We start from the raw sequence: 25,543 nt of genomic DNA on the forward strand, positions 1-25,543 counted from the left end.
ACAATAGAATGATAGACATGATTAGACTAACAAGTAGTATTTTTTACAAAAAAAAGGATGGTGTAACCGTTTTTTGTTAACTGTTAGATTTTTAAATAAAAAATTCAAACATAAAAAGAATAAAAATTGGGTGAAGTTCCGAAGAGAGAGAAAGACAAAAAAAACTAAAAGTTTGAAAACAATGAACGTTCTTCTATTGACCTGAATGTTCTCGTTTAACAAAAATTTGAGTTTTTTTTTTTTTTTATGTTTAATTTTTATTTAATAAAATCAAAGTGATCTTCTACCAAGGTTTTTGTGAAGATGACAACAAGTTGATTTTCAGTATTAAAAAAAAAAACTTAAAAATCCTTTTTGGTCACATGGTCCCTAATAAAATGATGTTTAATTTTAAAGTGTTTTGATCTTAAGTGCTCAATGAGATTTTTTGATAAATTAACTACATTAGTGTTATCACAATAAATTGAAACATTTGAGTAACTTATAGAAAAGTCTTCAAGTTCATTTTTAATCCAAAGAAATTAAGAACAATAATTTGCAGCCAAACATATTTTGCTTCATTTGTTGATAATCAATTGTATTTTATTTTCTGCATGTACCACTTGTGTTTTTTCTTTCAATTTTCTCCCCAAATAATGGGCATCACAATAAGCCACAAGATCAAAATAGAACTTTTGCTATATACTAAAGACCAAGATCATTAGTACCAACAAGAAATCTAAAAATTCTCTTTACTGTCATTAGAATAGATTCTCTAGGTGAATATTGAAATATAGCACATAAACCAACTGCAAATATATATATATATATATATATATATATATATATATATAATTTATATACACCGATGATGTAAGACTTTTTTTTACAGATACGTCCAATTTTCAATAAAACAACTATTTGTAGATTTTTATAAAGATATAAAAATATTTTAATAATTAATCTAAGAAATATATATATATATATATATATATATATATATATATATAAATATATTTGGTCTACTAACAGTGAGATATAATAGGAAATCAATCATTCCTCTATATTCTTTTTTAAAAATGGTTTTGCCTTTTTCATCTATGTCTAAACTTGGAGATTGATGCATTAGAGTTACCATTAATTTGGCTTCATTCATTTTGTAATTTTTTAGAAGATCTTTGATATACGTTTCTTGACAAATGAAAATGTCATGTCATATTTGTTTGATTTGTAAGTCAAGAAAAAATCTTAATTCTCCCATCATGCTCATTTCAAATTCACTTTGCAAGAGATTTAAAAAAATTTCACATATTTTTTCATTTGCTGAACCAAAGATAATATCATCAACATACACTTGAACTATTAATAAATCAAATTTATTAATCTTTCTGAAAAGTTAGTATCAATCTTTCCTCTATAAAAACTATTTTTGATGAAGAATTAACTCAACCTTTCTTACCAAGCTCTAGGTGCTTGCTTAAGTCCATGTGGAACTTTTGTGAGTTTTAAAACATGATTTTGGTTTCTTCTTATTAAATCATGCTTCAATAAGACAAATTCTCAACAAATACCATGTGAAAGTATGAATTATTTGGCTTTTTGTTTTCCATAATTCATATGGTCTTTTGTTGAGAATTTGTCTTATTGAAGCATGATTTAAAATGTAGCAAGAAGTGTTAATTGTAAGACCCTGAATTTTCTAAACTCTAATTTATGCAATTTTAGTGAGTTTTGTGTTGAAATGCTTAGGCTTTTAGCCTAATATTTATTTTATGAATTAAGTACCAAAAAATATATTTTGTTATAGTTAGTAATATGTTTAATATATATATATATATATATATATAAATTATTTATTAGAGAGTAATTTAATTAAGTTACGAAGAATTTATTATCGATAAAAATTTTAAGATGTCACATGTTACTAATAAATACATATGTCAATTGAGTTGCGACGAGATTAGATATTTTTATTAAAGTAGATTGTGTGAAATGAGTGATGTGGTGTGTGTAAAGGTGATTAGAAGATGTAATGATTATTTTAATAAAAACTTAGTTATTTAAGTATAATTTTTTTTTTTGCTTGTAAGTAAAAAAAAAAAGTGCCTAACCCTTTTAAAAGAAAGCTGCGACCCCCTTTCATTCTTTTCCTGGTTCTGTTTCATTCCTCCTTCTTTTCTTAGCCAAACAAAAATGAAAAGAAAAAAAAAAAAGATAGTGTTGGTGATTTAAAAAAAAACACAAACCTCCATTTTTCTACTAGATTTAAGCTCTTATTCAAGAAATGTTAGGAAGGAAAATTGCTCCTTTCTACAAGGTGGTGCTTGTGAGCTAATTTATTTGAGATGAGATATTTACTTCCTTCCCCTTTTCTTTAAATTCGTAAAATTTTATATACGTGGGGGATGAGTAAAATCTTTGAGTTCTTAACCGATCCTTTTTTTTTGTTGAGAAAAGTGGAATGAGTTTCCTTCTCTTCCTCTCAAACCAAGGGAAGATAATTTTTTGTTCGATTAAATTGATTTAATGTAAAATTAGGGGGTGTTGGTGTTGTATGTGTTATTTAAAAATAAAATAAAATAAAATTTTTAACCTTGTTATTGATGTTGTTAATAATGGTTAGAATTTTTTTTATTTTTTTTTTATTTTGATGTGTTTGAGTTATGTAATGAGTTATTTTCAAGGTTAAATAGCACATGTGCTCCCTTAAGGTAATTTCAGTTAACGTTTTAGTTCTTTATTCTTTTTTTCTCGATTTGATCCGTTATTTTAATTTTAAGTGACAATTTGATCTTATATATTTTAAAACGCCAACAATGTTATCCTTTTATTTACAAAATTTCATCAAAACTTTCAAACAAAATCCAAAAAATTAATTATATTCTTCAATATAATATAAATTTCATCAAATTCGTAACTCAAATCTTCAAATAAACTCATATTTTCATTCTTTATTTGATGTTGTTAGAGATGAAAATATGAGTTTATTTAAATATTTAAGTTATGAATTTGATGAAATTTGCATTATATTGAAGATGATAATTAATTTTATAGGTTTTATTTGAAATTTTTGATGAATTTTTAGAATTTTTGCAAAAAAAAAGGATAACATTGTTGACATTTTAAAACATAAAATATCAAATTGTTACTCAAAATTAAAATAAAAGACCAAATTTGGAAGAAAAATAAAGATAAATGAGTAAAACGTTAACTGAAATAAAGTTAAGGGACTACGAGTGCTATTTAACCTATTTTCAAATAAATGAGTTTGAAATGAAGTTGAAATTTTACAAGAAAATTTAGCGTCGTTAAAGTTGTGAAAAAATTCAAATTTTAACTAAGTAATGAGTTTGAGCAAAAAGTTAAATTGAAATTACAATATTTAGAGTTAAAAATGTTACTCTTTTAATTACTCTTGGACTGAGTTTAAAAATAAAAAGTTTAGAGTACTTTATTCACTCAATTTTTTGGTGCTCTAATGATTGAGTGATATAACTTAAAAGATAAAAATACTTAATTTTGAAATTATGATGTGGTTGGATATATTTTGGTGGTGGACAAAATTGTTATGAATCTTTATGTTTATGTAGTTAGCTCATTTAGTCTCGAAAATGAGTCGAGGCTGTTGGCACCGAGTTAGCGGTGGAGAGAACTCAAAAATATTAATGTTGTTGTGGTGAATAAAGAAAAATGATTTTCTTAGTTTATGTTTTTCCAAAGAATAGTGGTTATGGTTGATGATAAATAATGTATACATATGATTAACAAATATTTGAACTTGTGATTAAAGGAAAATAAGTGAATTGTGGTTTCAAGCTTGTATATGTATAATTTAATTTTTAGAAAAGTTTGCATGATTTTAATTAAAGTTTTAAGTTTATTAAGTAAAGGTTAAAGTCTTGAGTTATATTTTTTTTTTCTAAGATTCCAAGTTTAATGAATAAAATACAAACTTTGTTGAAAGATATATTTGAAAAGAATGAAACTATTTAAAAGAGTTACAACTTTGAAACTAGAAAAATATTTGTTGATATTTTTTTCTGGTGTGGTTATTTTGTAATGAGGTAAATACTTTGATTGAACATTTATTCTTTAAAAATATAGTAGACAAACTTGTAGTTATTTGAAAAGAAAAAAAAAATGAGTTATGGCAAATTTGAGAAAATTTGTGGTTGTGTGAAAAATTTTGAGAAAATTAATTTGAGACGTTTCGAATAATTGTTAGTGAATTTTCTGAAAAATTGAAGGATGTTGATTTCTAAAAATATGTTTTTATATGTTGAAATTGTGTACTGTGAATAATATTATTATTAGTCCTTACTCATTTTAAACTCTTTTAGTAAATATACTCTAAGGGGATTAAAAGCAACAAATGGTTTGTAAGGTAGTTAAAGTTTTGTGGATTAATTTGACTAAGTCAAACACTATGTGATTGAAGGTGTTGGCACGAGCGAGAATTTTCGTTGTGTTTCATTGTGGTAGTGATAACTATTGAAAACGCTATAATTGAGATAAAGACTCCTTCCAAATTTTTAGTTTGCGCATAGGGATCTTATGTGTGTGATTGATGTGTGAATGTGTGATGATTAATATTGATGTGATTATGCATTCTTGAGTGATAATATGTGTTACTACATGTTATGAATGTTGTTAATGAGAATGTGTTTTGAGTATGCTCTGTGAAAAATATGAAAAATTATTAGTGTTTAATGAATATTAAAAATGAGGTCTTTTAATAGCTGTATTTACATAATAATTATTGAGAAAAGGTCAGAGTATGCTCATGCATTTCATAGTTAGCGGTGACCGTAATGGGCAACGGTGTTTAGTGGTGACCGTGATGGACCATGGAATGGTTCCATGAGTTGATTGGTCCATCTTATCCTTACGTGGATTTTTAGTCATGTAGGTCTGTGATAGACTGCACTTTGGTAAATTGTGTTGATATGTGATAGATGGCACCGCGGTAATTAATACTAGTATATGAGAGGCGATACAATTATGATTTATACACCCCTTGAGGAGGATTTGGAAATTCTGAAATCATGTGCATTGGCATATAAGTATTGCATTAGGGTGCTTGACATGCTCTATTATTGTTTGTTATCATGTCGTAATTGCTAAGTGTTATTGTTTATCTTTATGACATAATTGTTAAATGTTAATTGTTAATTTCGGTTGGTGACCTTTTACATTAATGTGGAAATTGGATTTTGCCATCAAATAATACCCAAGTTCGTTCCACCGACTGTTACCTTGACAGCGGAAACGTCGTTAGACTTCTCTGATCGGTATTTGCCGACTACTTGGGCATATAACCCTATCTCAAGCAGGACTACATATACAAGGAGTATGGTGAGGACAAATAGGAGAGTTGGGGCAGTATTTCTCGTGGGTGGATCTGACTTGTGAGGAGACTGATCCTTCTATTGCTGATGAGGAGGAAGTTACTTCGAGGAGAGATAATACGTCAGAAGGAACTTGTGCAGTGTGTGGAGGTCACCCTTGTTACTGTAGTTATTAGTGGATGATCAGATTAGTTTTTGATTGTATAGGGTCTTAGTGTTGTTCTTTTGGTTGTTGTACTTATTTTGTTTTGGGATGATTGTATCTATGACATAACTTGTCAGTTGACTTTTTGGTGAGTCCATGTTACATTTTTTTTACGTGACCATGGATGGATAGCATTCTGTAAGCAGTACTTTTGTGCAAGTGTCTGCCGAGAATACCTCAAGAGTCTAAGCGATGTCTGATAGGTCCCATAATCTCGATTTATTTTCTATTTGCATACTTTAGATTATTGTCCCAAAAACTATCTTAGGTTGTTGGTATTATATATGATGTAATTATTTATGACTCTTGTCGTTTTGTGTTACAATGTATCATTTTATTAAGTTGTTTTAAAAAACAATGCACTCACGTTTTTAAAAATGAGGTGTTACATTAATTGCTTTATCCCAAAACATTTTTTAACATTTGATTCTTCCAAAATAGTTCTAGCCATTTCTAGCAGAGTTCTACTATTTCTTTCAGCAGCTCCATTTTGTTGAGGAGTTCTTACAAAAGAAAGATCATAAGAAATTCCATTTTCATCAAAGAAATTTTAAAAGAAGCATTTATAAATTCTCTCCCATTATCAATTCTTACAAAAATCATATTTGAGTTTTTCTCATTTTGAACTCTTTCACAAAAAAATTTAAAATGCTTCAAAAGAATCATATTTTTGTTTTAAACATAATACACATGTAAATCTTAAAAAATCATCAACATTTATAAAACCATATTTCATTCCTCCCAAACTTATAGTTTTGATAGGACCAAAGAAATTAATTTGAAGTAGTTCAAGAGGTTTTTGAGTTGAAACAAAATCATTTGAATAAAAACTACTCTTGCTTATTTTCTTTTAGCACAAGCTTCACAAATTTATCTTTGTTAAAACTAATTTTTCCTCTAACAAGATCAAGTTTGGATAACTTTGGGATGGTTTTCATGCTTCTATGCCCTGCATGTTTATGTCACACCCATTTATCTATATCAATAGACATAAAACATGATTTAATGGGTAATTATTTTAAATATAGTACATACAGATAATTCTTTCTAAATCTAGCGAAAAAGATTTTTCATAAGAATTTTTAAAGATTATTTTTCCCTCAATATAGCAATTTGTTTAAGAAAGATCAATCTTTGAGCAGTAAGAATACTTTTTTGTTTTTGTTTTTGGAGAACGTTTTGATATATGGCCAAAATGTTGTTCCCTTTTAGAAATCGACATGCTTTGATTTTGTCATTCTTTTTCTTGTAAAAGCATGCAGAATCAATATGTTCAAGATTGTTATAGTAAGAACATTCTATTTTGCATTTTTCTTCTCTTTTTTCTCGTACAAAAATATTTTCATAAAATATTTGCTTTTGAGATTTGTCAAAACCAAGTTGTGCTTTTTCAAAAATTCTTACTTGGGATCCCATGATATTTTGAAAGTTTTCAGTAGACTTTACAAAATTTAGTAAATTGTTTTTAAGATTTTCAACTTTTGTTTTAAGCACAATGTTCTCCTTTTGAATTCTATAATGTTCTTGAGACTTGTTCTCAGTGGTTTCATTTTAAATATTTTGTTCTTAAGATATTTTAAAGTGAGAGTCCTACAATATGACATTTGTGAATTAATCCTTCTAAAATAGGGTCTTCTCTTTTTCTTCTTTTTCTTTATGAAGTTGTTCTTTTAATGAACCATATATTTTAGCAAGGAAGTTTGAATCGCATAGAAGATTATCAAATTCTTTTTCCATTTGTTCACATAAAAGACAACAATCAATGACAATTACCTTATCATTTTCTGAGTTTTCGATTAAGCACAAGTTGGGTTTTTCAGTATATTTTGTATCTGATACTTCATAATCATCACTAGAAGCCATCATGGAAAATTCAAAAAATTATTTTTTGTCTGATTCTTCAGTGTCTTCTTTTTTGGAAAATTCTTTCTAATTTGATATCTTCTCATCATTCTTTGAATTCTTCCTGTGAGTAAAACTAATTCTTCTTCTTCTTCTTCAGCTTTTTCTTGAGCAGCTTCTTCTTCTTTTGATTCCTTTTTTTCATCTTTTAGTAAGGATGAACCTTCTTGAGAGTTTTGTGATGCATTCAAGGCTATTGCTTCAGCTTTATTTACTCGTTTGTCTTCTTTAAGTAGTACTTCATGAGATCTCAAAGTTCCAATTAGTTCTTCTAATTCGAGTGTCTCAAGATTTTTTGTTTGATTTATGATTGTGACCATTGGTCTCCATATGAAAGGGAGACATTTCAGAATTTTTCTCACACTATCTTGGGCTGAGTAAGCTTTGCCAAAGCAGCTCATTTGATTCACTATAGTTGTAAATCTTGAATTTATTTCATTAGTAGTTTCTCCTTCATTCATCTTAAATTGTTCAAATTTTCGCACACCAATACCAATCCTTGTTTCTTTGACATTGCTTGTTTCTTCATGGTGAGTTTGCAATGTATCCCACATTTTCTTGACAGTGTTGCATTCATCAACTCTTTCACTTTCCTCCCCGCCTAAATCACAAGATAGAAACAATTGAGCTTTAGAGTTTAGAAGTAACTTGGCTTTCTCTATTGTTGTCCAAACAACCTCATTCTTTTCGCCCAATGTTGGGTCACTTTGATCTACTCTTAGTACAAAGTTTCTATCTGTTATGATATATCATATTCCTGTATCTTGATATTTAAGGAATAGTTGCATCTTTCCTTTCTAGAAGTAATAACATGTACCATCAAAATAAGGTGGTCCATTTGACGATCCTCCTTCAAAAATATACTTGACTTTTGACATTATTATTTCTTCATGAATGTTTTCCTTTAACACTTGTTAAGTGCTTAACCTTAGAGGCAGAGCTTTGGTGTCAATTGAAGTAACAATATCAGCCACAAGAAAGTAGGTTTAAATGGTTCTAAATTTAATTCTTGCACTTAATTTTAATTAATTCAAGAACAATCATGGTTGAAAAAAGTTAATCTCTAGAATGTTTTGGATGTGTTAGTTTAAATAAAACAATTTAATTTATCATCAAGTTAAATGTGATTAGTGAGTGCAAGATAAATATATAGAAGGGATAAGATCACACAAAGGGTATCCTGATTCACCCAAGGTGAGCTACGTTATGTCTTGCAACGATTTCATAGATTTTGATTGCTCTTCAAACTATCATTGGTTGACAAATTCATGAAGATATGGAGAATGTTATTTTAATAGATTGGATGGTAAATGAATTTGCACCAAAACTAGGACTTAATCCTCCTCTTCCTTATCCTCATCCTTTCTTTGATTATGATCTACTTCATGTTTGTTTCCTTCCATTTTTTTTTTTTGTGACAAATGGGGAAAAGAAGAATTAGATTTAACTTTTAAGAAGTATTTTTGCAAAACTCCATATGTACTTCTTTGTTTTAATATTTTGCTAGTCTATGTTTTATCTTATTTAAACCATATGCATGAATCCTTAATCCTTATAATGTTCGATTTATGAAAAATATATTTTGGTTCAAAAATGTTTGTTTGCATATGATAATGGATGCAAACATTGAGGAGGAGCTTTTTGACAAAAATAAATTTGCTTTATATCATGCTAAAATCAAAATCAAAATTCAAATCTAAGTATCATGTTTATTATCATAAACAATGGGGAGATTGTTGAGACAAAATTCCTAACTATTGTTTTGAAGATAATCAAACACGTAAGAAAATTGTTAATTAAGATTTTGATCATATTATTCTTTTTAACTTGTGTTTTTGAGTGATTTATTCAAAGATAAGAAATCAAGCATAAGCGTGCATACTCATGCAAAAATCACATGGCCTTTTCAAAGCAATCAAGAAAGTTTTGAGCATTATGTGTGGTCTTATATCATGCCCTATCAAGACGAAATCCACTTTTGTAAAGTCCAACAGCTTTTGAAGAATCTTCAAAATGAAAGATAGAATGTTGAGAAGAACATTATGGTTGTCCTTTATTGAAGATAAAGTCAAGAAAAATTAGTTTGGAAAGTTCAAACTGTAAGTTAAGAATATTAAAACCGCACATAAAGTTGCGAAGAGTAAATGAACAATTAAAAGACTCAAATTGAAGGCCCAAATGGTTAAAACATGTCTCCATATTGATGAGTTGTAAGCAAGGACACACATATACTATACTAGCACTGTTTTTGATAAAGATATGCATACTTTTGATCGAACCCAATACCAATTGACTTTTGACAGCTCATTCTTACACTTGTTTACATTTTCCTTCACACTCTATGCAAGAACGTTCTAGACAGTATTATGAACATATGTTTAATTTGTTAAAATCAGATTTGGCATTTAGCTAATGTGTCTAACAACTATATTCAAATTTATATGAGTTTTTAAGCATTTCTTCATCTATAAAAGAGAGATAAATTAGAAGATCAAATGCAAGAGTTTTAAAAGTAATCAATCTACACATGTTCATTCAAAGCTCAAGTTCAGAAACTCTTCTTTCAAGCAAAAATCATGTTTTCTAATTATATTTGTGGATCATCTTATTGAGTTATTGCTATTAATCAATCCCAAATAAGACTTGAGAAGTATTTAGATCCCTAAACACATTTTATCATACACGTTATTTTGTAACTCAAGTATATTTCTTAAGTTAAATTAAGTGTTGTAAAAATCTTTTTTAGTCTGGAAGTTACTTGTAAAAATCATTTTTTGCCTAAATCATTTCTTGTAAAAATCCTAAATGTAAGTATAATTATCAAGGGCGTGAGAAAGGTGTTTCGTCTAAGCAGTGGATGATGAGGTAATGATTGATATAATTAACGATGTAGTTGATTTTTTTAGTGTTTCAAACACCATGCTTAGGAGGACACGAGGATGGAGTGGAATGTATTAGCATTCTACACTTACACATAAGACGCTGCATGGGATATGAGAGGCCTCATTGAAACTATGCAAGATGTAGAGATGGTCACTTATTTGCAACAAAAAATTTTTGACACTGGATTCATAAATGTTTTATAGTCATTAGGCGCGAGAGAAAGGTGTTCATCTATGTGGTAGACGATGATATAATAATTGATATAATTAACAATGCAATTGATTTTTTTAGCCTTTCCTTTGAATATGTTGTAGCATATGATGTAAATTATGTGAGGCAGGACAAATATACGTGGATAAGTATTTGTGGAGTACCAATGCATGCTTGGCGAACTAAGTTTTTTTCGTACAATCTCAAGTTTGATGAGGATGGTGATGACACTGGATATTCGTACTGAAGAAAAATTACATCTTGACTATGAGAGAATTTTAATCCAAACGTCGAGTTTTAAAATTATTCATCGGATAGAGAAAATTATGATTGATGGTTAGGTGTATACTATTTGTATAGTGATGAACCATTATCGGGTCCTTTGTATAAGGATGCTTGGGTAAAAGAAGATTGGATTGATGTTGATGGGTCAAATTCAAATACAAGTTTTTGTCCACACTCAATAGTATCACTTTATTTCGATGATGACATGGATCGAAATAGAATCACTAAATTAGTCAAGGAATTAAATTAGGATTGGGCTAATATGGAAGCAACAGGTGAGAAATAAGGAATCAAAGTTCAAAATTCCTCTAATGTTGATTTGAAATTAAAGAAAGACATTAAGAAGGAATTGCAATCTTCTATTAAAGATATTCAAGTCAATTTCAATTGTGAAGAGGTAGAGGCTTGTAGTGGGTTGAAGGTAACAAGGGTAAGAGAAATAAGCGACGAGGGAAGAGTTAGTAGTGGATAGGTGGGTGGTGAGGAAGGTAATGGGATGAGAGTTGCAGGTTTGGAGAGGTGAATGGTGTGGAAGGTAGTGGAATGAGTGTTCGAGGTTTGGAGAGGTGAGTATGGCTGCAAGTGTATTTATATTCACGAGTTATGAAAAAATTGATATGCACGGTGTGAGTTTACATGCTAGTGAGCCTAATGGTACAATCCACGTGGACGGCGAAATGGGTGGTGCTTATAGTGGCCCATTGGAGGTAGTGGGTGTCAATGTTGTTATGTAGGATATGGACGCAAATAACGAGAGTTTGGGTCCAAACCAATATTTAGAGGATCAGTCGGTCTAACTGATTTAATCGGGAATCAACTGCTATTTGGTCTAACAATATGAAATAAGTGCTACATTTAAGAAATGAAGGCTAACCGATAAAATCGGCTTGCAACTAGTTGAACCTGAGAAAATAAGTGGTTTTGCGATTCCAAACGGTTCAGTTAAACCATTATCAATGAGTTTTTTTTCATAGTTGTAAATCTAGGTGAAGTTGATGACGATTTGCACTACTCAACCTATCAAGACGAGGGCAGCTCAATGTCCCACAAACCCACAATGCAACCTACTAAAGAGATAATAAGACACAAACAACATTGGAGGTATAATAGCAAATGTTGTTGTTTAGAACATGAAGCTTAGGTTTTCATGAGCTTGCGATTCAAGTCAATATTATATATTGGGCTTGTTCTCTTTCGGCTACTATTATATTGGGCTTGTTCACTTTTTGAACCAATATCTTAAAAGTCTAATTGTAATATAATTTTGAGCAACTACTCTTTTAAATACAAGCACAAAATTTGGTGAAATAATACTAAATTTTTGAATAATGAAGAACAAATATAATATTGAATATGTGTACATGTTTTTCCTTTCATAATATTTAGGCACGTATTTTGTCACACAAAAATAAATTTGCATGTATATATGTTTTATTTTCTTCATAAAATTAATATATTACATAAAAAATTAGAATTTAATTGTTAACAGTTCAACTGCGGTTGAACTACGATTCAATCGTTGAACCTTAAATTAGTACCTTCAGCAGTTCTATGATCGATCTGTTTTTCCAAACATTGATCCAGACTTTATCTAAAATTTACTTCACTCTTATATTGGACTTCCCCCCACCCCCAATATTGTTGAATGTTAGTGGGCTGAAAGTTTGAGCTAATGGGAGGTCAGAAACAGGGGACAAAATATGGGGAATTTGGATAATGAGTTTTTGCAATAAGGAGGTGTAAAATAAAAATTCCTTCAATGAAAAAAATTAGTCCATCTTACAACAAATAAGATACATGCTTTACTCCTAGCCATAGAACGGAAGAGGTTAAGATGTTAAAGAGCTCCCAAAGAATCCTCTCTTAGTAAGTCTCAACAAGTAAGTTCCTTCTCTTCTGATAGAAGTAAATCATTCAATAGAGATGATTGAAAAATTGGGTGTGTTTAAAATATGATACTGACGAGGTTGCTTTGGATTTGAGAGAGTTTGGTGGGAAACTTGCCTTAAATTTTAAGGGGTTTGATTCTACCTTTGTTCAAGTGTTATCAAATATGTAGCTAAGAGATATAGTGAATATAGGAAATGAGCATTGCATTAAGTAGGAAGTGTCTGTATGATGGTTGAACTCAGGAGTTTGCATAATTACTTATGAAGATATTAAGTTATAATATAAGACGCTTGGGGGGTGTGGCTAAAAGGAAGGTATTAAGGAGTTTGATTATGTCAAAAAAACTTGATATTGTGCGTATCCAAGAAACCATGATGGAACTTATAGACCAACCTGTTGCGAACATCTATGGTGTGGTAAGGATGTGGGCTTTTTTTTAGTCATCAGTTGGACTTTCAGGTGAGTTGCTTACTTTATGGGATAGGACCTAGTGGGAAGTAGTGTCTTCAAAAAGTTTAAATCATGCTTTGGTTATTCAAGGGAAAGGGAAGAAAAGTGGTGTGGTTGGTACAATGGCAAATGTGTATGCTCCTTGTGATAGTAGACGAAAGAAAGATTTATGGATTCATTTGAGGCATATTGTTAATAATTCAAGAAGAGACGCCTAATGTGTGTGGGGACTTCAATTCTATTCTTTTAGTTGATGAAAACAAAGGTAGAGGAAATATAGTTAGAATGAAAGAGATAGAGTATTTTAATGCATTTATTCAGGAAACAAAGTTGCCTTATTTACCCTTTCATAGGCATCGATTCATGGTCGAGACTGGGTGGACCTGCACTGAGCCGTCTTGATAGATTTTTGTTATCTAAAGAGTGGTGCCTTAGGTGGCCTAATAATATTCATCAACCAATTCTCATGGAGTTGTCATATCATTGCCCTTTTTCTCTATGTGACAAAGTGGTTGATTGGGGAGCCAAACCATTTTAGATGTTAAAATGTTGGTTAAAATTTCCTAGATAAGGAGTTTGTTTTGAAAAGTGGGCTCAAGCATACTTTTTTGGTTCATGAGGATTGTCTTAAAAAAGAAGTTAGTTTGTAGAGATCGTAAGAAATATAGGTTGATGGTTTGAAGATTGAGAAAGTTTAATTTGGCTTTATTGGACAAATGGAGTGTGGGGCAATTAGTTTTCAATAACTTGAGTTGTGTCGGGGGTAATGGTAGAGACACACCTTTTTGGTGCTACCTTTGGATGTAGGGAGGTTGGTTGCGTGATAGATTTAGCAGTGGACAAACATATTTCAGTAGCATAAATGTTTCTCTAGGAAGAAAAATTAATTTTGAAGTAAAGTTTGTCGCTGCAGAATTTTAATGTGCGGAAAAATATTGTAGACAAGTAGTCGTGGCGCCATGTGTTTGGAGATCAATATCCAGTGAAAGGGGTGTATCAATATCTGATAGAGGATGCTACTATAACTAACTATTCTTTATGGGATTTATTTGGAATAAAATGGTTCCTCTTAAAGTGTCTCTTTTTGTGTCACGTCTCATGGTTAATCGACTCCCAAAAAAGGACAATTTGGCTAGACTTTGAGTGTTGTATGAGCAAAATTTGTTGTGTAATTGTGGTTTTGAAAAGGATGAATCTTTAGAGCATTTATTTTTCAATGCCAACTCGCTAACAACGTATGGTCATATATCTCAGTGTTCAAAGTGCTTTACATCATGCAGTTTCTTATGGTCGACAATTTGAGGGTTTTCTCGCTATTAACAAAAAATCAAAGCAAAAATTCCAAGTTATTTTGATGACGTGTGTATGGTCAATTTAGAAAGAACACAATCATCGTATTTTTAATGAATGGGAAAGTTCCTTGCCCTAAATTATAGATTGGGTTAAAGTCTTATCTTAGTCTTAGATTAAAGCATATGTTTATTTAATATATATTTTGACTTTTTTAAAAACAAGCTTTGATGAGTTGACTTAATCCGAATAATAACTTAAACATTCATAGAAAGTGAACTTAAGTCTAAAATGATTCAATTCATTTTTGTTGTTGTGGAAAATCGTTTTTGTTTTTCCAAAATCAACATTAAATCGTTTCATATTTGATTATTATGAAAATTGATTGACTTTCAATTTATATTTAATAAACATATTTTTCTAATCCTTGCCAAATCTTTAATCAAAACTAAAATCAATAGTTTTTATTTTATTTTTACGGACATGTAGTATACACATATATTTAATAAAAGTTTTATTTCGTAGATACACTCTTTTTGCAGTTCATCTTTAGTAAATAAGTGAGAAATTTACACATTCAAACAAATTGTGAAAATCATAGTATCTCGATGACAAAATTTATTCACAAAATTAAACATATTCAATATTATGTATTGTGTGTATCTCTCACTCTCTCATTTTAAATTTTAAATTTTAAATATTATTTTTGCCTAAGTCTATAAGTATTTATTCTCTACAAGTTAGAAATATTTGAGTAAAACAAATTAGCAAGATGTATCCACTCAATTATTAGTCAATCAAACTTCAAATCATCAATTGTAATATATTTAGCAATATGACAATTGATTCTACAACAATCAACTAATTCTTTATAAATAATTCTACAGTTTATTGTTACTGAATTTATCATTAAATATTTTCAAAATTTAATAAATAAATTATTAATATTTTATTTAATAATTATATAAATTTTGTTTAACAAAATTAATAACATTTTCAAATCTATTTTATCTATATTTTTCAAATAATGAAATAAGACATTTTAGTTGAATAAGAAAAGAATGTGTATATATTGTAGCACTCAAGTAACTCATGTTAACGATATGTTCACTATTTATCTCGTGATCTCTCCATTTATAACTAGTATTTCTCATATTAAGGATGTACTCACCTTTTATCTCATGATTATTCAATTTATAATTAATATTTCTTTCATCTCTACTGTTTTAATTAATCAATTTAGTTGTACTGAGATAAGTATTAAATAATTTGTAATAAAAACAAAATATTTTATTTAATTTATATAAAATTTTATCAAAATTAATTTTAAAAATATTAAAATCTGAGGCCTTTCATAGATAAAAAAATATTTGAGACATTTTTTTAAGTAAAAAATTTTGTTTTTTTAGAGAGACCTAAAGCCCTTGCTTTGGTGGCCTTATCCTTGGACCGGCTCTGACTCTTACTTATTCTCACGAACAATTCTTAAAGTTCCATAAACGCTCACAAAATTATTTACAAATTACCCACCAAAGAGGTCATCACACAAAATTTAAACTCATAACCTTATAAGAAGTGAGTCTAACTACTTACCAACAAAATACTTCATCGACATTCGTCACCAATATTTAAGCTTTGATCAAAATTAAAATCAGATTGTTTATAATTTTATTTTGAAAGGCAAATAGGATTTTCTAATTACTAGATCAATAAACATAGGAACAATGAAAAAAATAATCGAACCAAGTGAAAAAAAAAAAAAAAAACTCAGGGACCACGTACTCTATATAAAAAATACGGGACCAAAAGTATATTTGCCAAAATTAACTGAAGAAATGAATTGTATTTTTAATAAATTCACATATATCACATCACATCTGATCTCACATTCGAAAACCCTAACACTGAATAAGCAGTAAGAACAAACAACCGTGTCATCCTTTCCTCCCCCAACGCAGTCATTTCTCGCCGATATTCATCACCATCTCCCTAAGATGCTCCAGCCTCATGCACTCATCTACTTCGATGGAAAACAATTGTAACTCAAATCCCAACCCCGCCGCACGTGCTCAATCAACAACCATCATTACCAATGCATTAACAAGGCACGTGACAACACTCTCATCCTTCACCACCTTAAGTTTTATACGCCTTCGAGCATCCGATGCTGCCGGCATTGACGATTTTGCACTTATCACATGGGTTCTATCAAAAGGACTGAAGCTTGGTTCGTAAAAATCGCTTCCACCATTTTCCTTCGTTACGATTCGTACGAACGTTTTTTGTTTTATTTTAGTAAGCATTTAACTCCTTTGATTGTTTCAGAGATTGTTAATGATAGATTTAACAACGTTCCTGAATTAGGGTTTAAGGTTGTTGAATTCAGTAGGGAGAAATTGCGTATGAATCATTCTTATTGGACTTATAGTATGTTGTTGAGATCGCTTTGCGAATTGAATCGTCATTGTTCAGCGAAATTGGTTTATGATTGGATGAGGTTTGATGGTCTGGTTCCTGATAATTGGTTGTTAGGGTTTTTGGTTTCGTCGTTTGGTTTAATCGGTAGATTCGATGTTTCCAAGGAGTTACTTGCTGATTTTCAGTGTAATAATTTTGGAGTTAATGCTGTTGTTTACAATGATTTGTTTAATATTTTGATTAAGCAGAATAAAGTTGGTGATGCTGTTGTTTTGTTTTGGGAGCTTATTCGGTTGAGGTATCGGCCGGTGACCTACACGATAAATGTTTTAGTGAGAGGTTTGTGTAGGGTTGGAGAAATTGACGAGGCTTTTAAGCTTCTTAGTGATCTGAGGAGTTTTGGCTGTTCGCCTGATGTGATTACTTATAATACTATTATTCACGGTTTATGCCAGATAAGTGAGATTGATAGAGCTAGAAGTTTGCTTAATGAGGTTTGTTTGAAAGGGGAGGTGGTGCCTGATGTTGTTAGTTATACGGCGATAATATCGGGTTATTGCAGGTTGAGTAAGATGGAGGAGGCATTGTTGCTTTTTGATGAAATGATTAGATCCGGAACTATGCCTAATAAATTTACTTTTAATGCTCTTATTGACGGATTTGTTAAGTTGGGTGACATGGCGTCTGCGCTAGCCTTGTACCAGAAGATGCTCTTTCATGGCTGTTATCCCTGTGTTGTTACTTTCACTTCCCTCATTAACGGCTATTTTATAGTTGGCCAAGTGAAATGTGCGTTGGAAATGTGGGATGAGATGAACAACAGGAAAATTTCTGCAAGTTTGTATACATTCTCTGTTCTTGTCAATGGTTTTTGCAAGAACAGCAGATTACATGAGGCCCGTGATATATTGAGAATACTGAAGCAGAGTGACGTTGTTCCACAACCATTTGTCTACAATCCTGTTATTGATGGATATTGTAAATCAGGGAATGTTGATGAGGCTAATAAAATTCTAGCCGAAATGGAGGAGAAGAGGTGCAAGCCGGATAAATTGACTTATACCATTCTTATTATTGGGCATTGTATGAAAGGGAGAATGGCTGAAGCAATTGGTATCTTTGATAAGATGTTGGCAGTTTGTTGCGCTCCCGATGAAATCACAATAAATAATTTAAGATCGTTTCTTTTGAATGCCGGAATGCCTGCTGAAGCTGCTCGTGTTCAGGAAGCTGCTCGTGTTCAGGAAGCTCTTTGCCAGAACAGCACCTCGAGTACTTCGTTGAAGAAGAAACCTTTTCACGAAAGTACAAATGCAGATATACCCATTGCTGTTTATTGAAGTGCTATTGCAATCTAGTGGCTAGACAATGCTTCCACCATTTTGCTTCAAGTACTGGTGCATGTTTCCTGCTTGTTGTACAAAGGAATGCTATAATCATGCAGGGTGCCTCTTTTTTCCAGAGGTCACCAACATTTACATTTGCATTGCCATTCCCTCCAAGATCTGCTGATTGTTTTTTAACCTGAAGCTAGGTATATTCTTCACTAGTTAATTTGGTTTTATAGTTTTTTTTTAATGTTCAATATGTTCTGTTTTCCTTTATTATTAAGTTATATATGAAAGAAATGGAATAACATGAAATGTGTTAATTTTGTAGTTAATTTGATATCTTGGTCATTTATTCAAGCGTATACAAATATGTTCTACATGAAAGAAATGGAATGAAATGTGTAACATCATTGTCTAATTCATGGTAAATCAAATTTAGTTGTAAAGAAGATAGGAAGATTATTAGTAAAGATACACAGAAAGCAAACATTTGAAAAGGGGTCAAAAGAAAATTTTATTATTCTCGTGCTCAAAATTTGGCAATAGATAAAGGATAGTTGTCTTGTATATTTTCATTCATAATTTGTTGTGAAAGATTTTGGCCAAATGTAAGGAACCCTCCTTATCTACAGGTTGATTGCAGAAAATCTCCCTGTGGTTCCAAACTCAGCAATTCAACTTCTTGGTTAAAGGTATGCATATTGTGACTCGTTAAAGGTGGTTTTCTGTACTACATGCAGGAAGGGTTAAATTTTGTTTGGTTTCGTGAGCTTAGGGAGTTGAATTGCTGAGTTTCTAACATTCAGGAGGTTTTCTGCAGCCTATAGTTGGAAGGGATTATCTGCATTTTTGCCAAATAGTTACCATCAATTCGGGGAATGTGCATATACTTTGACATGCCTTTCACTTGTTTCATTAGCATCCACCCCATTCTTTTTTTTCTCAGGAAAAGTAACAACACAACAAATGTCAAATGTTAGTTAAAAAAAATAAAGCTTTTCCAAAATATTCTTCAGTTTTGTCTTTTCCCTCTTTAAATAAGACATAAGTATTGTTGTATGCCTTAAACATAATTTTTGCGTTCAAGCTTAGGAAAAGTATTTTGAAACTCGTTTCAATGAGTAAACAGTCTTTCCAGGAATTCCCGGTATGCTATACAACCCTGTAATTAAATTACATTATATATGGACCCGTCTCTTCTTCCGTTTACCACCAAAATTGTACCAAACCTGTAACATTTCAGACTCAGTGGAGCAGATCAATAGGTTTTTCATGGGTTGTTTTGAATTTTGCATGGGAAAATCCTTGGAATTAAGCACATAGGCCTGGATATCATGGAACTTTTGACTCTATGCTGGAAATATGAGTTACTTAGGTTTGAAATTAATAACTCATGTTTCAGGCATATGATGTGAAGGGACCGTAGTGTTTATGTAGCCTTAAGCTGTTCAGATTCATCACAAGTAAAGGTTTTCCTACACTGTAGAGAATAAGTTCATATTTTTTCCTATTGAATCTGGATATTCTAATAGTTTAACTCAAGGTAGCTGAAATTTGATGATTTACTTATTATTATTTGTTTGAATCAGCAATAATGATGATTTACTTGTTATTATTTGTTTGAATCAGCAATAATGATGATTTATTTATTATTATTTGTTTGAATCACTGAAACCTATATTTTTTGGCCTTGCAGGTTCAGAGACAAAGCACACTTATATTTTTGCAGTAATTGGAGAGGTCCGAGTTTCACGATTCAGTCAATGAGTACAGATCGATTGTTTACAAGTTTAAAGCTCGCCGGATATCACCAATATTTAACGAGATATGGTGTGTCATGTTGAACAAAATTTCACGCATGAAGTTCAATTTATCATTGGCTAAATGGTTGCCTTTGGGTTTAAATTCTTCTGTTGAAATAAGGTTTTCTATTCATCTTTTTTGGCTCCCATGGTCTCCGAGGTTGTAACAATAGTTTTCGACATGGACCTGAAGGAAAACCATATGAATTTGTTAATTCTTTCTGGGCATATATAAAGTACAAGAGAGAGATAGATATATAGAGAGGAGTTTCCCATACAAGAGAAGATGAAATAAGTATACTGTATGGCCGATTGGGTAAAGTCTACCTCTAGTTGAGAATTTGCATATTCCTCTTCGAGGGAAGTTGTATATTGTGCCTTAAAGAGGCTATTCTTAGTAGGGGTGGGCAAAGTTCAGTTCTGAACTAAAACCGTTTGAAAATTGAACCGAATTGGTTTTTAGATTGGAAAATCAAACTGAACCTGTTTTCAGTTCAAAGAACCGAATCAAACCGGTTTATAAAAGTGGTGAACTGGTTTATTATTTTGAATCGAACTGAATTGGTTTAACTTAATTTTTTTGTTCATATAGGTCAAAATTTACATAATTACCTTTAATTACTTCTAAAAAAAATTCGGTTCAAGTTTTTTTAACAAATAACCGGTTTGGTTTGTTTTTTGAATTGAAAAACCGGTTCGGTTTAGTTTTAGTTTTACAAAATCAGTTCGAAAACAGTTTGGTTCTTAAACCAGTTCAGTTCAAAACCAATTTGGTTCGGTTCGGCAGTTTAGTTCAGTTTTTGGTTTTTTTGAACACCCATAATTCCTAGACCCTGCAGACATCTTTAATTTTGTTCAAACACACCTATTCAGCTCTGGTTAACTTTTCCTATTTCAATTTTTTTAATCCAAATACACCTATCTGATCCTGAGGTCAAATAAGAGGAGGACTGCATTAGTTAGTAGGCAGCTAACTTGAAGTTTTATCATGATTTTATGTAATATTATCAATTTTATTGAAAATTTGATTTTATTCATTCGTTTTTTTTTTACTGAATTTATTAATTTGTTTAGTAGTGCCAATTCAGTAATGTGAACGTATTTGCCCTTTGGTGTAGATTCAAGAATCAATTAGTTAAAGAGATAATTAAAAATTATTTTTTATGAATCAATTAGTTAAGAGATAATTTAAAAACGGCATTGTAGTGCTGCCCTTCTCAATCATTGCAATTGTTTCTTCAATGAATTTCTTCTTTGTGCTTAACAATTTCTTCATGAATTTAGCGTATCGAGAGAAAATCTCCATGAACTTAGTAATTTCACATAAGGAGGAATGATTTGAGGCTTGTCCCCCTTCTTTCTTCATTTTGTGACTTTTTCAACAATGAACTTTCATCAATCAATTTGGATCTACTCACATCCTCATTGACCTATGTATTCTCAACTTCAGCTTCTTCCATCTTCTCTTTCTCTCGTTGACTTCCCATCACCTAATTCATTTTTTCTATTGTGGTTTTTGAATAGGTGGTGGAATCAGTTTTCCACTTCTCAAACTAATGACCTTGCAACTTTCATTCTTGGGATTATCAACTGTATTGCCCTCCCACTAGTCTTTTTTGCCATTTGCTTGGATAACTATCCCACTTGCATTTCAAGGTCTTTCATTCAGGTCGCTTAACTCTTGTTGACACATGTTTGCTTCTCTTGTGATGATTGAGACACCTCTTCACAAGAAATATATACCTCTCCCTAGCATTATATAAATTCTCAGCATTCTTTAGCTCAAAAGCTCATAATTTCATTTCTTGCTTAATAAATTTGGACATTGGAAAGTACCTATTAAGAAATTTTTCCTCCAACTCATCCCAAGTACGGATTGTAGATGGAATAGATGAAATATAATATTTAGCTTTCCTCGTTAAAGTGAAATAAAACAACTCTATCCTTTTTGCATCTTAAGTCCCACCGAGAGGGCTGGTTGTACCACATATCTCAAATAATTTTGTCAGGTCCTAATTCGGGTTTTCAACCTCAACACCCGGAAATTGCTCATTCTTCAAGGCACTCAACACAAATGACTTAACTTCAAAATGTACTGTCCTCGCAACTTGAAATCCATGCGTCATCTATCCACGAGCCTTTCTTCTACCGAAATATCCAAGAACATGTCAAGATGGCAATGGTGGTGCTGGATCCATATCTTCTAACTCAATATCAGAATCCCTAGGCAGAGTTTCAATAGCAAGTATTTCTTTCAATGCTTCTATTTTTGTTTGTTTTGCTTCTCTAACTCTCCTATTTAGCTTCGCAGTTTTTTCAATTTTCAGATCGAATAGTAATCCTGAACTTTCACTCCACATATACTACTCAGAAAATCTTAAGCAACAGAGAAAAGACAATGGCAATTTAGAGCACTCCAAAGAGAAAAAGAATGAATATATATATATATATATATATATTCTTCAAATTTTAGAATCAAAGAAAATAAATAAAATAGAATAAAACTAAGTATGAATACTTTTCGTTGTCATTAGATTAATCAACAAACCCCAACTAAGGCATAAAAAATTTGACAACTCTATGACAATTGTATCAAATTGCTCAAGCAATGAAATGATAATTAGAAATCGTCTTCATAGAAATTGTTATTCGTTTGGTAATGCAACAAAGTCGTAACACTCGGATAACAAAAGGGGTTTTACTGCTCCTACTCCATCATACATACAATATTTCGTACTGAATTTTAAATCATTTTGTACTTGCAACCACAATTTTATACAACTATCTAATAACCAAAATATATAATAGCAAAAGTTCATACAAAATATAGAGTACAAATAATATGTCTCCCATTTCTGACTACTCTTGACAAGACGGAAAAATCATATGCTTAACACATGAAATTATAAGGTTGGGTTCTGCTTCAGATGATTTAGATGTCCACTAACAAAATTACAAAATCAATATTCAATACACAACTATTCAAACATTGTATTCATACAATTTTGTTGAACTTCTTTAATTTGATTCGAATGAAATGATCTCAAGTCATTAAATATTTGAACAAAAAAGAAGACAATCAATATTGACTGGATCATAATTTTATATCATATGGACATTAACAACACAATCAATAACAACTTGTAATTTTTTATCATACAAAAAAAAATTACAATTAATATCAACTTGTAAAAAATTTGACCTGCGTCCATAAATCAACAATACCGATTATTACAATGTTCAACATATGTAATATGACATAGTAGTCACACTCATAATTTAAAGCTTGTCTCTGACTCTAAAATTGAATATCACAAAAAAAAAATTATACATAAAATTATTATAATATTATAAATAAAGTTATTGATATAAAATTATACATAAAATTATTGATATAAAAAAATTATACATAAAATTATTATAATATTCTGGCTGATAAAGGTCAATCGGTAAAAGACTTAAAAAGATTAAATGAGATAAGGTTGATTTTCCACCCTCTAATTGTAATACTAAAGATGAAACAATTTTTTTTCAAGAAACAATGTCGGGTAATGTTGATGGATAAATGTGTTCTAATTTTTTTTTACTGAATTCCTCAATTACATAATCATATATATATATATATATGATTGTCTTAAATTTTTTGGAGGCATGTTCTAATTTTAAAAATTAGGTCTTTAATAAAAAAAAATATTTATAATAATTTATAAATTAATAAAATAAGTTTTAGTCTATGTATACAAACCAATCTACATGCATACAATTTGGTTATGTTAACTCATATAAAAAGAAAATATTTACATATCACATGTTACATTCTCATATTAAACTTAAATATACATTTCGACAATGATAATACATAAAAATAATTCAAGAATTTCACTATTGAAATACTTCTTTTAAAAACTATCACTTGATCATTTTTTATTAGTACCATAGTAAATCACTAATAAGTTCTTAAAGTTTAAAACTATAACATCAAGTTAAACCCTAGTGTGCTCATAATATCAAAATCAGTAAATCAACCATTTCAAATAAATATCACAACATTCTAACATCAGAATTCAATATTCTAGTATAAATTTTTTTGAGAGCTTTGTGTTAATTTTCTGGTTGCACGTAATGGTGTTAGCTCAAAATCTCTTTTTAGGACACCAAATCCTAATTCCTTATGTGATCTCGGTACTCAAAACATAAATAAACATTAATTTATTAAACAAATGTTAATAGTTTCCCTTCAAATGACGAAATAATAAGTAGGTTCAATTATATGATGACCAATCAAAAAAATATTAAGAATACAAATATATGAATAATCAAATACGTTGTAATTGCATAAATATCATACAAAAACTAGAACTACAAGATTCAAGATGATTCATCGAATCCCTAATCAATGGATAAATTAACTACTCATATTGTTTGATAAAAGATACATAGTGAGAATAAAATTACACATAAAGGTTACACTAGACCTCCTCTAACGTGTAACTGCATTCTACTTTGCATCCAAAAATCTGAATCCTAACTTAAATAATGGTCTAGGCGTTATGTACTACACCAATATATATGGTGCAACACAATGCACTTAGAGATGATGAGTTGTGCCAGGATGTGCACTATAGCACAGTGACTAGCGCAATGCGCCCCCTGTCCTTATTGTTGTGCTCTAGCTCCAATCAAAAGGCAATTTTGCAATCTGAGATCACATTGTGCCATCACTAACCCTTTGTAACTTTCTAAGTGTCCATTCCTTAACGTATTTGACATGTAACATCAAAACAAAATGAGAAAATTTTGAGAACTTATCTAGTTAAAAAGTTAGTATCAAAATATTTAGAAATAATCTAAGAAGATTCGAATTCCTCTTCTTCTTCTTCTTCAAATAATTATAAAACTAACTAGTATGACTGAAAGTTAAAACAAAACTTGTTTACAAGATGCTAAAAAAACAAAAGTTGATGAAGACTCATCAAACTAGTTTGGGCACACTCAATAACATACAACACTGAATTTTACATTAAAACAATTGCGATAAGAACACTTATAACACATTTTTTTTATCTAAAAATTAGTGTTATAAACCGACTTATAACACCAATATTTTATAAAAACAATTATAAAATAAATTGATTTATAGTATTAAATTTGGAGATTTTGATCCGAATTTTTCACTTTTAAGGTCGATTTAGTGGTAAAACTAATCTGAATTAGTGTTTTTTACACCGAATTAAAAAATTGGTATAAAAAATCCCTCTTTACAAGACTTATTACTATTACACCAATTTTTTCTATTATTAAAACTGATGTTAAAATTTTAAAAAACTAATGTAAAATATTCTTGCTTTATTGGAAAATATTTTGTTAATTATTTAAAAATATATTATATTATTTTCTCTACTTTTTACTCATTCCAAACAAATACACAAATTTTTTATCTTTCTTTCTTTAATATATTTTCTACAAAATATCTCAAAATGTACCACTTTTTTTCCTTCTATTTTACTTTTTTGGATTTCTTTTTTCTATTACTTAATATATATATATATA

The 25,543-nt window shown here is 30.3% G+C and overlaps 1 protein-coding gene across 2 annotated transcripts; it reads left to right on the forward strand.

Moving 5' to 3' along the window:
- Positions 1–16,289: 16,289 nt before the first annotated feature.
- LOC101488807 (uncharacterized) lies at positions 16,290–21,030 on the forward strand. 2 transcript variants are annotated; one of them, XM_004488029.4, is made up of 3 exons: positions 16,290–18,394; positions 18,824–18,883; positions 19,888–21,030. In XM_004488029.4, exon 1 carries the CDS (start codon positions 16,641–16,643, stop codon positions 18,198–18,200), a length of 1,560 nt encoding a protein of 519 aa, XP_004488086.1. In that variant the 5' UTR covers positions 16,290–16,640; the 3' UTR covers positions 18,201–18,394; positions 18,824–18,883; positions 19,888–21,030. The 2 variants fall into 2 exon arrangements, with proteins under 2 accessions (XP_004488086.1, XP_004488085.1); XM_004488028.4 differs by lacking the exon at positions 18,824–18,883.
- The last annotated feature ends 4,513 nt before the right edge of the window (positions 21,031–25,543 follow it).

Source organism: Cicer arietinum, chromosome 1, assembly GCF_000331145.2.
Source record: "Cicer arietinum cultivar CDC Frontier isolate Library 1 chromosome 1, Cicar.CDCFrontier_v2.0, whole genome shotgun sequence".
In the NCBI taxonomy this organism is placed as follows: domain Eukaryota; kingdom Viridiplantae; phylum Streptophyta; class Magnoliopsida; order Fabales; family Fabaceae; genus Cicer; species Cicer arietinum.

Bases quoted from the DNA above. Each gene is read 5' to 3' on its own strand.
- LOC101488807 (XM_004488029.4), top strand. From the start codon at position 16,641: ATGGGTTCTATCAAAAGGACTGAAGCTTGGTTCGTAAAAATCGCTTCC.